Raw genomic sequence first — 13014 nt, forward strand, 5'->3', positions numbered from 1 at the left:
CAAGGTAGATATAAGTGGCTTTTCTGGACATGTAGACAGAGATGGGATGAGCAATCTGGGTGTCCACACATAGGTATGTGAAGTCACTCATGGGACAGGACAGACAATGGGCCAGGGGCTCTCAGCCTGTTCTGGGACTCTGAGGAATTCAAGAACTTGAAATTTGAAATGTGTCTTCCAGTTTGCCATTCAGGTTATTGATCAGGGTGAAATGTTAGTCGCTCATTGTGTCCAACTTTTTGTGACCCCATGGACTGTAGCCCTCCAGGCTCCTCTGTCCATGAAATTCTGCAGGCAAGAATACTGGAGTGGGCCACCATTCCATTCTCCAGTGGATCTGCCCAATCCAGGGATTGAACCCATGGTCTCCTCCATTGCAGGCAGACTCTTAACCATCTGAACAATGATTGTGGTAGCAGGGTGCGTAGAACAAATTTTATTGTAAAGTAAGTTAGCTTGGTTGGTAACTCATATCTAGACTATGACTTCTGAACAGTGTCATTCATTACTGACATTCGGACAAGATAATTCTCAGTTGTAGGGGTCTGTCTTGTGAAAACAATTACCCAAATTAACGAAACTTAACGTTGGTCCTTAGGACTCAGCGGTAGAGGACTGGCCAAATAAAATTCAAGTTCTAGGTTAAAAAATGGTGAATAATATGAATTTTAAATGGTCTAACTTAAGTTTTTCAGAGATTCTAAAGTTTGACACTGTTGCCTCTGGGGCCAGATAATTCTTTGTTGTGGGGGTCGGTACTGTGCAATGTAGGAGAGTTAGCACCATCCCCAGCCTCTACTGACTGCATACCAGCAGCGCAGTCCTCCACTTCTGTTGTGACAACAAACTGTCCACCTGTCTCCTGGGAGCAAAACTGTCCCAGCTGATAACCCTAAATACAAAAGACTGATCCACAAAGAAAAAAATTAAGACTTAGAAAATGCAACGGAAAGTTGAAATGATCTGCCGTCTTTTGATGTTTGTTTTAGTACACAGTGTCAAAGCAGGTCAACTCATGAATTCATTCAATCTTTCAATGAATTTGCATCAAGAATCTACTGGGTGTCAGGCACAGCACAAAAAAGGGAAGACACATCAGTGAAGAGGACAAATACAGCCACTGCCTCATCAGTGTCCCACCAGTTCAGTATCTCTTTTCAAAGTTGCTGTCTTTCTTGTCAAGTTTTCCAGTGACAGTTGAAATAGGCTTTCAGATACCAAGATTTCAATAAAAGAAATGGGGGATCCCTGGAAAACTTCCATTTGTAAAACAAAAAGAACCTGCCTGCAATTGAAATGTTTCTTTATTTCCTGTACAGGTGCCAGGTCTTGAGCAGGCACTCAATTTATTATTCTGTCAACTTACTTATTAGGGTTGACACAAATCGAGCTGAAATATGCCTGACATACTACAGCCAAGACTTTTTCTTTTTTTTTTTTCACACCCTAGCACAAAGCTAAACTTTTTCAAGGTGAAGAGGAAGAGAGGAGAGGCTGTGGGAATTAAATCCCCAGCTCTCTATCAGCAAGATGGATATGATCCTCTTCCATCATAAATGGGAAAAAACGGCCATGGAGTGCCCACAACTAGAAACAATTCAGCAAGGGATACAGCTGGGAAATGATTATCAAGCCCTGCAAAGCTCTTGATTGCAGGAAATAGCACCTACATTTTCAAAAATATTCCCACTGGACCCAGAATTGTAAAGCTAAACCTTTTCCTCTTTCTCTTCCCAATTCCGCCATTCTCCCCTGCTTATGACTTTGCACTCTGGAATTCAAACAATTCTAACCCCTATTCTGAGGGAAGAGACATATGCAATTTGCATATGTAGTGAGCTTACTTTATTATACAGAGATGGAAATGAGGTAGCACAGGGGCTTTGGATAACCAAATGCTAGATCCCTTTTTCATGAAGTTTGAGTGCAAGAGCAAGAACACGATCTATACAGAAGGAGGCATTAGACCGCTCATCAATAGCTTGTACACCTAGAGGCTTCCCTCCCATTGTCCTGTATTTTTTATAGATTCTTCCCAAATAGCTATTTCTCTTAGGCCTGAGGCATATCTGTTGGCAAATGAAAGATAGCTAATTTTTAATGTGTTTTATTTAACATTTTCTGTTCACAGTAGAAATCTGTCCAGTCAGACTGGTGGTTGCCAAGGGGCAGGGGGTTGGGGGAGAGATGGAGTGGAAGGTTGGGGTTAGCAGATAGAAGCTTTTGTATTCTTGCTGATCAGTCACTAAGTCGTGTCCAACTCTGCAACCACATGGACTGTGGTTTACTAGGTCCCTCTGTCCATGAGATTTCCCAGGCAAAAATACTGGAGTGGGTCGACACTTCCTTCTTCAGGGAATCTTCCTGGACCAGGGATCAAATCTACGCCTCCTGCATTGGCAGGCAGATTCTTTACCACTGAGCCACCAGGAAAGCCCAAGCTTTTATATAAAGAATGGATGGCAACAAGGTCCTACTATATAGCACAGAGAACTATATTCAATATCCCATGATAGACTATAATGGAAGAGAATATTTTTAAAAAAATTATATATATATAATTGAATATATATAATTATACATATAGATATATTACTGAATCACCTTGCTATGCAGCAATAATTAACATATTATAAATCAACTGTACCTCAATAAAAAACTCTATCCTGTCAAAGTTTAGTGACTATAAAATCTGGTAAGATATCAAAATACTATTCCAGTACTGATGCTGAACTTCTAAAAATATAATTTATTATGTTGAGATTTTCCAATAATCAATAAGTGAGAATAAATATCATTTGGGGATTGAGAATTACAAAGCTAATTTGTTATCAAAATGATCCTAGTTTGAATATTCCCATCATCAAAGGTAGAGAAAGGTAATACTGGAGAGATTGTTTACCTTCTCACTATTTAAATTCAGATATGAGAGCATTAGGCAGAATGGATCCTAAAATTACCTAGCTCTCAAATACTCGCATGCTCTAATCATTAATCAAGCAACTGAAATTTGATGTAATGCTCTCACTGCAAACTGAAAAAATTTCAAAGCAACTTTCAGATTCAGTAGAATTATGTACCCAGTGTTCACAGACATCTGCCAACTTGTGCTATTTCATAACTATCATTAGGGCAATGTGTACTGTTTAATTTGGCCAAATTATACAAAATTGAAAACAAAATAAATCAGGCATCTTTATTTCTAACAATCTCGTCATAAACTGGAAAATAAACCAATATTTAAGTGAGATCACAAAATACCCTTACAAGTTTCAGGAAGTTATAAGTAAATAAATACATATTTGAAATATATATGTATATATATATTGATTTTTTCCAAGAAATTAAATTATTTATTTATTTCAAAATTTCTTACACCTGGCCCAGGAACTTGTACTGTCTGTCTGTAAAGCTACTGCCACTTTTGCTCCATCTAGTGGAATACTGATTTTTGCTCAGTAATAACAAAATACAGAACATAAGCTTTACCTTCTGCAGGCAGACAACATTTGTACTGCTATTTCCTACTGTGAAATGACATTTACAAATCAATCATTTAACATAATTTCTTTTTAAAACAACCACAAAACCAGAGACTTCTGTAAACACAATGCAGTGGATTTGAAAGAACTAAATGTGCTACATTTTTTACTTTGCAAGAAGTAAATTACTTCAAGTAATTCAATAACTCTATTGAATAAGAAAACAAACACAGACTTAATAATCACAAGGAATCTTCATTCATTCAGGAAGGACAGTGTAAGAGCAATCTCTGAAGTTACACCATTAAGAAAAACAAAGTCTATTGTTAGGTTTCTAAGGTAAAAGTTAAGAGGACATGAGGCATTCTCTCTAGCAAAAATAACTAACATACCAGCAGGTTTTTAAAATGTATTTTGTTTGTGTGGGACGTTCTTTTCATAATTTTCTCAGTTAATATGATCATATTAATATTCACAATAAAATACCATTATTAATATTACATAAATGAATGTATCTCTTATTTAGGACAACGAATAAATGTTTACTAAATTTCATCACCCCAAATGGCAGACACTCATTTGTTAGAAGTCTGATGTTGCCGAAAACAGTATCAACTCTGCTACTAAAGTCTAGTATAAAAATGCAGTACACAATTTTCCTTTATTCTCTAGAGGTATTCTAGAGGTATTCTAGAGGACTATTCTCTAGTCCTACCTCAAGGAGTCAAAAGAATCTCAAAGAAGTTTAATTTCCTTTTAAGTTTTGCTTTTTATTTATTATTATTTTTTTTTTGATGAATTGAAACTTTCTTGGCAGGAGTGGAAAATGCCATGGCAGCCATGGCCAATGAAACTGTAGATACATTTGGTGCAATATCGCAGACCTAGTCCTATTGTAAAAATTGGCAGTGACTCATATGTGTTAAAAGTGGAGTGTCCCAACTCATTTGAAAATTTACCTACTTAAATTATACCTCCAACTATTGCAATTTGATTTATAATCTGCTGTTTCAACAGAATAAATGAACCCATTAAAAACAAACATACTGTAGATATTTATATCAGGAATAAAATTTCTCTGGGGAGGATGCAATTTATGGAAGCAGAAACATTGGAAGGAAGTAACAAATTGAAGTCCCAGTTTTCTAATGAAGGATTGGAAATTGAGTTCTGCTTCAACAAGCAAGCAAAAAAAAAAAAAAAAAAGATGTGATTATTTTTCACTCGTTAGCATTTCAGTCAGTAGCAGGATATTTCACAAGCTTTAGCTACATTTTTAAAAATTGATTTAGTCAATATTTCAGTTTATTTTGTATAGTCATATATGCAATTAACCAATAGAAAGGCATATTATCTGCAGATGATAACTGCATTTAATTACAATAAATATACATGCTTGTCTATAACTTCAGAACTAGATTCTTACTAAGAAGTCTGCCTACGGGATTCTAGAAGAGGAAAACAGATGCAAGCCTGCCCAGAATCTGGTTCTTAGGACAGATGGACATTTATTACACATTGTGGTCTGTCTGACAGGCTTGTAAACAAGATACAATGTTGTCTCTGTTGAATAATTTTCCTTACATAAAGATTTGAAAGATACACATAGATCTTTTCCATCAATATGGTAAGTATGCTACTGATCTTTAAGCTACTTTGACTTTTATGTTATAATGAAACTGAGATCCTCAAATAAACACTGTTTTTCCTCAAAGTCTGCACACAGCATTTCCATGACATGAATGGCAAAGTGGAAAAATATGTTCAGGGTTTCACTTTGATTTCCCCAACTATTTTTTGTCAGAGGCCACATGCCTATTTGGAATTACTATCCAAACTATAATTCCTCACAAAGGGATTAACAAATAGTATATTACCATTTTTCTTGCAATTATGTATTTTAAGGACATGGCAAGCCCCTGTTGCTGGTGTAGAAAATGAAATTAGTCCCTCGGAGAGGGTATGATCAATGTCGTGATAATCTAACCTTCAGCTGTTAACGATTTGCACAAGGATTCCCCTTGATGCTGTGGTTTCAACTGAAATATTGTTCTAAGAATTTCAGTCAAATCCCCCTTCTCATCTTGTGCTGAAAGAGGATTGCGAAGAGTGGATCCTAAGGATCAGCTTTCCTTCTCTGCTTATGTCTGGGAATTTTTGTGATAGCAAAAAAATAAATTAAAACATTGGGAAAATTCATTTCCAGATAATTTGCTTTGCTGAGATCTTACAGACAAAAGCCTGTGAAAGATAAAATTATTTGTAAAATGTACAAAGTTATCCACATTTCATAATTTAAAACTGCGATCAAAAAAGAAGTAAGGTGCTGTTCTCATTCAAAATACAACTATAAAAAATAGGCTCCAAATTCAAGTTCACAACCTTTTCCCTTTCTTTCAAAGGGCACCAGAGTTCACAGCTTGTGTTAGCTTAAGGACTGTTATGAGTAGCGGGATGTGAAGAAAAAGAACTGCAGGCTTATCCCTGAAGGACTAGTTTGTTTTATTTTCTCTTTCTCTCTCCCCACTTCCCTTATATTTGGGGGTTTCTTTTTTAGCAGAAATATTACTCCTTGGGTATCTTGTTAGAATTCTGTACCTTTTCTTTTAATCACAGTGTTGAAGAGAAATAGAGTGCTGAGGATACAGTTTACATTTCTAGTTGTTACAACATAATAAGAGAACAATCTAATCTCACTTGTGACCAAAGTCCAACTTAAAACAGTAAAAGAAATACTGAAGCATTCATCCGACTTGATGCCTCCCTGAGTTTTTATAAATTCATTCCAGCTCAACAAAATATGTGATTCATAATTGTTCCTGCAGGGTACTTCTCAGTTATCAGGTTATTTTGACAATTCATCAATTGTTCCATTTCCATAAAACTACACACTCAAGTTTCTCAGAATAAACTATTATTATAACCTAGTATTTTTCAATAGTCAAATATACTTGTCCCTTGAGCATGCTGAATATATTTTTTGTTCACTTCTGTTTAAGGGAGGCATGAAATAAAGGAAATTATGTATAATTGTAAATTCCTAATTAGAGTATTCTGGAAATTAAAAATAATTTGAGATATTATTCTCTGATTCTGACAGCAGTATGCAACCATATGAGTAGCTTTTCAGAGAATCACTATTCTGATTATCATTACCATTATTTTATAACTATTAACCTATCTTTTTCATGGTAGCGTTTATGAAATAAATTTTACCTTTAGGTTTACTTTCTATCTAAATAATTTTATGCAATTATAGGAAATGATTTTACCTTTTCTCAGCTATCTTTAAGTTCTTATTTTATTTTTAAAAAATCCACCTTGGTTTCCCACTGGGCGGTTCATGCAAACATTCCAAAGCAGTGAGCACTGGTCAGAAGTGAAGCTTTTAAAACAGTAAAAGTGAATGAGAACATTCACCAGTAATACAAGGCATGGACTTCCAAGGGGATCTTCCCTCACCCTCTCCTCTTGGGAAAACTCTCATCACTGAAGAGCCCTCCATTCACTGGTACCTCCTCTAAACACATTACAATTTATTTTTTCTAAAAAGTAGTACAGCATTCATTATTCTGGGGTCCCCAGGCGGTGCGGTGGTAAAGAATCTGCCTGCCGACGCAGGAGACGCAGGAGACAAGGGTTCAATCCCTGGGCCAGGAAAATCCCCTGGAAAAGGAAACAGCAATCCCAGGATTCTTGTTGGGAGAATTCCATGAACAGAGAAGACTAGTGGGTTACAGTCCATGAGGTCTCAAAGAGTCAGACACAACTGAGTGAGCACACTAATGCTGGAGACGCAAGAGACTTGGGTTCAATCCCTGGGTTGGGAAGATCCCCTGGAGGATGAGGAAATGCCAACCCACTCCAGTATGCATTGTTCAGTCCCTTCATCCTCAGACTTCACCATCAACATAACACTATAAGAATGTGAGATTTAAAGTAAATTCTGCCATATCTCTACAAAGGACCCGATTTCATTCCTATACCTAGAGTCTATCATACAGAGTGAAGTCAGTCAGAAAGAGAAAAACAAATATCATATATTAACACATGAATGGAATCTAGAAAAATGGTACCGATAAACCTAGTTCCAGGGCACAGTCATAGAGACACAGGCATAGAGAATGGACATGTAGACATGGGAGGGAAGGGAGGGTGGGATGAAATGGGAGATTAAGCCCGACATATACACGGTAACATCTGTAAAGCAGACAGCCAGTGGGAGCCTGCTGCCTAGAACAGGGAGCTCAGCGTTGTGCTCCGTGACGACCTAGAGCGGTGGGATGGGGTGAGGGAGGCTCAAGAGTGAGGAGCTATCTGTATACATATAGCTGATTCACTTCACTGCACAGCAGAAGTTAACGTAGCATTGTAAACCATACTCCATTAAAACACACACACACACACATGCAGTTATTTTGTACATCATGATAGGCATAGGAGTTCAAACTATGAAGAAAGAACACCTCTTTTTCTCGAGTTACATGCAACCTATCAGGAAGGGCTGGGGGGCAAACAGGTGAGCTTAATACCATGTGACGATTCTATTACGGTGTAGGAACAATACTCCACAGTGATTTCAACCCATAGTGAAGTGATGCCTAAAGTAGGGATGGAAAACAGACAAGACTTGCTGAAGAGTATGACTCTTCATGAGAAGTATGTATTTAGACTGAAGAAATGAATGGGAGCTGGCCACTTGGACGACCACTTGAGACATCTGGGTGATGGCAAACAAGGAGCAAATGGCTATTGCAAAGGGGGAAGAAGAATCAAGGGACCAGAAGGCAGGCTGGATAGACAAAGGCCTCCATAGATTAGGGAAGAAACTATCCTCCGGCCATAAGGAACCTATGAGGGAGTTTCCACCAGATTCACGTCATGGAAATATTTGGCTGCAAATGAAATAGGACTGCCATTGCTGCTGCTGCTAAGTCGCTTCAGTGGTGTCCGACTCTGTGTGACCCCATAGAGGGCAGCCCACCAGGCTCCGCCGTCCCTGGGATTCTCCAGGCAAGAATGCTGGAGTGGAAAATAGGACTAGAGACAGAGTTACCACTTAGGAGACCACTGTAGTAATCTAGAGCTTTGTGTGACATTGATTAGGGAGATTGCTACTGCAGGTGAATTTGCCTGAGGCAACATGAATTTCCCAGTAGATAACTAAGACAAAATTCAGGCCTGCTGCTGCTACTGCTGCTAAGTCGCGTCAGTCGTGTCTGACTCTGTGAGACCCCATAGACGGCAGCCCACCAGGCTCTGCTGTCCCTGGGATTCTCCAGGCACGAACACCGGAGTGGGTTGCCATTTCCTTCTCCAATGCATGAAAGTGAAAAGTGAAAGTGGAGTCGCTCAGTCGTGTCTGATTCTTAGCGACCCCATGGACTGCAGCCTACCAGGCTCCTCCATCCATGGGATTTCCCAGGCAAGAGTACTAGAGTGGGTCGCCAGCGCCTTCTCTGAAACTCAGGCCTAGGACTAGGCTAAAACAATTGAAGCAATTGCCTTGGGAACAAAATTTCAGGAGGCACCAATAAGTTCAGTAATCACAATAAATAATACTTAGAGCAGTATTTCCAGTAACAGATGTAAAACATCCATGATGAACAAAATATCGGACATTTAAACAATGACAGTAACTAAGGTCTTTGGGGATGTGTGTAAAAATAGACCAATTCCCCATACAATGGGTTTCTTCTTCATCTTACCTGGAGAATTTAAGTTTATTCACTCACTGCAGCTAACCAGCTAACTCACCTCGGAAGCCGAGACACAATGCCGGCTGACACAGATGTTAAGGCATCATCCAAACCGCCTGGTGGCTTCCCTTTGCGAATCCAGCTGACAACCAGCTCAAGCAGCATCAAGGAAATGAAAAATGGAGTTGCCTGGAAAGGAAATTGCAGAAGAGAGATGCTATTGTGCTTGGTATGAAATTCTTCCAAGTTTTCTGATTAGTCATTCCCAAAGTGGGAAGTCCAGAGTGACAGTTCATAGCAGAAAAGGTATCCTTGGTGATCATTTCCTCCCGACAGGCAAAGAAATCTGTTTATTTCAGACACATGCTAATAAGGTGCTCCAATTCTATCATCCTATTTGGACACAAAATGCAACCATGGAGGCTTCCCTGGCGGCTCAGTGGTGGAGAATCCACCTGCCAATGTGGGAGACATGGGTTCAATCCCTGGTCCAGGAAGTTTCCACATGCTGCAGAGCAACTAAGCCTGTGTGCCACAACTATTGAGCCTGTGTTCAAGAGCCTGGAAGTCGCAACTATTAAGCCCAACTGCCACAGCTACTGAAGCCCATGTGCCCTATAACCTGTTCAGTTCAGTTCGGTCGCTCAGTTGTGTCCGACTCTTTGTGACCCCATGAATCACAGCACCCCAGGTCTCCCTGTCCATCACCAACTCTCGGAGTCTACTCAGACTCATGCCCATCAAGTCGGTGATGCCATCCAGCCATCTCATCCTCTGTTGTCCCCTTCTCCTCCTGCCCCCAATCCCTCCCAGCATCAGGGTCTTTTCCAATGAGTCAACTCCTCGCATGAGGTGGCCTATAACCTGTACTCCCCAGCAACAGAAGTCACTACAATGAGAAGCCTTCACACCACAACTAGAGAGTAGCCCCTACTTGCAACGAGAGAAAAGCCCGTGCAATGAAAACCCAGCACAGCCAAAATAAATAAATATATTTTAAAAAGAAAGAAATATAACCATAGATGTAACCACAATAATTCTGCCAAGAAAATTAAAAAAATTAGGCAGGACATGTTTCAAGGTCTAAAAAATACATTTTAAAATAAGTGCAATAATCAGAAATCTATTAATACACTACAAAGGTAAGGTACACTTTCAATCACTTTCCTTAAAGATGTGCATGATTTTATTTTTTCATATTAGAATGACAGGAATCACAAAATTGAAATTGTAGGAATACACACTACTATATATAAAATATATAGCTAATAAGGACCTACTGTATAGCATATGGAGAATTCTTTTCAGTATTGTGTAAGACCTACATGGGAAAAGAATCTTTAAAAGAATGGATATATATATGTATAACTGACACACTTTGTGGTACAGTAGAAACTAATCAACACTGTAAATCAATTATACTCTAATAAAATTTTGAAAAACATTGAAACTGTAAAAACAAAAAATTTTGCTTCTGAATATTTCAGAGAATGAGATCATTTTAAACATTTTGGACATCATTCAAGTTTTATTCATTCAATTTTTTCTTATAGAAAAAAATTTATCATCTATAATTGATGACAAATATCAGGCTAGTTGTGGTGTCATAATATAAAATAATAATGATTTATAAAGATGTGAGTACCACATTCTTTCCTTTAAAAATCAGAAAGGAGTAATATCAGATCCTGAAAAAATTATGGGATTCTCTTATTTGAAAGTTGATCATGAGTACTGAAATTTTCTAAACCCAAAGCCTAAGAACATATTTTCTGATGTCATTTTCTTTTCTATTTCTGGTCTGAACTAGTAAGTGTTTTAGGAACAACTCTGACAGGGTGGGGAACTTCAGTATTCAAGTTCTAATTCTGGATATTTCCACTTTCAATCATAGCCAGTAACCAGAAGTGAAAAGTGCCTCTGAACACTTAAGAGTTGCAAAGAAAACTTGTTTTACAAGTTCAAACTTAGGAAATCAGGGTTGAACTCTCAGCTGTGTGTCCACTCTGCAGAACCACCCTGCTTAAAACAACAACAACAAAACAAAACAGGAAATCATTTCCTGGGAGGTGGTAGACAAGTTTTCCTTTAGAAACAAAATTGTTACAAAGTTTACTGATACCACATAACCATTGGATACTGAGCTTCTAACAGCTAAATTTGTAATGCCACTGTGTCCAGGAAAACTTTTTAAAGTTTTATCACATTCTGGAGTGACCTTTCAGGGAAGAGAAATTTAACAGGAAGAGATGGTTAGGGATATTGTACGGAAATTCAAGTGGAAATTCTACTTTTCCCCCATGCTTTTTTTTTGGAAACTATTTTTATTAGAATTTGAAAAATGGACATGAATGAAACCCCACACTGTGTTTCAGTTACTTCTTATTAAGAGAAAAGCAAGAGCAGCCTCTTCCCAGAGAGCCTCACCTTCCGTACATAATCAGGCACCTCTTCCAGGGTTTGGAATGACGTTTCACTGGGCTTCATCACATAAAACATCATGCGAATCCGCTGGGAAACCGAAACATCCTGTTGGGCTTCTGGGTTCTTCATCTCTGCCCTTGTCTGACTCCCAGCTGGAGAGTATTTGTGCTTCAGCCGTTGAAGCCAGAGGCTGAACACAGAACGAGCTGTGCCGCACAGACCGAGCCTTCTGTCAGAGAGAGACCGCGAGGAACAGAGCCCCGCAGAGCAGAGCCAACAGCAGCGTCTGTGTGCAGACTCTGTGACGAGACAGGAAAAGACAGGAAAAGACAAGGATCAATCAGGAGCGAGGTCAGAGGTCAGAGGGCACTGACCCTGACGCCACGCACGTTCCGGAGGGGAAGAGGAGGAAGGGCTCCTGCCCAGATCACAGATAAACAATGGAGTTTAGCTGCAGGTGGAGTCATTTATCACTAAAAAAAAAAAGAGAAACAAACAAAACACCCAGGTGACACCTCCTTGGAGAGGAGAAGGAGCAAAGTGATGGCAAGTGAAAGTTCACTCTGAAAAAGTAGGTGGAAATTCAAGATGCAAATCACATGAGGAAAATACTATACCTGTTTTTCTCTCCCTTTGGAAATTCACATTGGGCTCAGGTTTGTAGTCTCCTGACAATGTCACATTTTCTGAAAGACAAGGTTCTCTGATCTCAGGTAATAAGACTAACCTCAAAAGCCACTAAGCACCAACTAGATCTTACTTGCCTATGTATTCCTGCATCTGTATCATGTTCACATCTGAATATTTGAAAACCAATTTAAGGGCATGTATTCTTCTTAGTGCTAATGGGGATTTGGATTGAAGCAGCAGTGAAGGTGCTGCTGAAAGACATTCTCTCTGTTTCCCAGGAGGAGCATGATTTGTTTCTGCCTCGTATGTAGGCTAAAAGGCACTTAACAGGTTGCATCACCAATGAGTAAATACAGCTTTCCAAATCAGTCCTTCACCTATAATAGCTACAGTCATCCTTTGACTCCCACCTCATCTTTCAAAAATGTTTATGTAGATGTAATTAGGTGATTAACACATGACTGTCCTCAGAGAAATAAGCAGACACTATAGATAAGCAATAAATAAATTGCTATCCAGAGACACTATTAACATTTTTATATATGTATAATTAGTTCCACTATCATATGACATGCTTATTACTAAAAATCAATGTACTATGCAAGTATGTACAATAAAAAACCATGGGGCTAATGAGAAAAATGGGATTAGAATGCAATACTCAAAACTTCTTAATGGTCAAAAAGGAGAAAAAAAATCAGAACCTAATAAAAATGGTAGCTCACTTTTATACATGTATGTATTGACTTAAAATATACAACATGAAAGCTGCAAGTTAA

The 13014-nt window shown here is 38.6% G+C and overlaps 1 protein-coding gene across 3 annotated transcripts in view; it reads right to left on the reverse strand.

Moving 5' to 3' along the window:
* AGMO (alkylglycerol monooxygenase) overlaps window positions 1-11926 on the reverse strand; it is a 373859-nt gene extending 361933 nt beyond the window's left edge. For all 3 annotated transcript variants that reach the window (XM_043462759.1, XM_043462757.1, XM_043462758.1), the window contains exons 1-2: window positions 11609-11926; window positions 9240-9370 (exon numbers count right to left, since the gene is read on the reverse strand). In XM_043462759.1, coding sequence (XP_043318694.1) covers window positions 9240-9370; window positions 11609-11734 — 257 coding nt within the window. In that variant the 5' untranslated portion in view covers window positions 11735-11926. The remainder of the gene's footprint in view (window positions 1-9239; window positions 9371-11608) is intronic.
* Between the last annotated feature and the right edge of the window lie 1088 nt (window positions 11927-13014).

Source organism: Cervus canadensis, chromosome 3 (assembly GCF_019320065.1).
Source record: "Cervus canadensis isolate Bull #8, Minnesota chromosome 3, ASM1932006v1, whole genome shotgun sequence".
Classification (NCBI taxonomy): domain Eukaryota; kingdom Metazoa; phylum Chordata; class Mammalia; order Artiodactyla; family Cervidae; genus Cervus; species Cervus canadensis.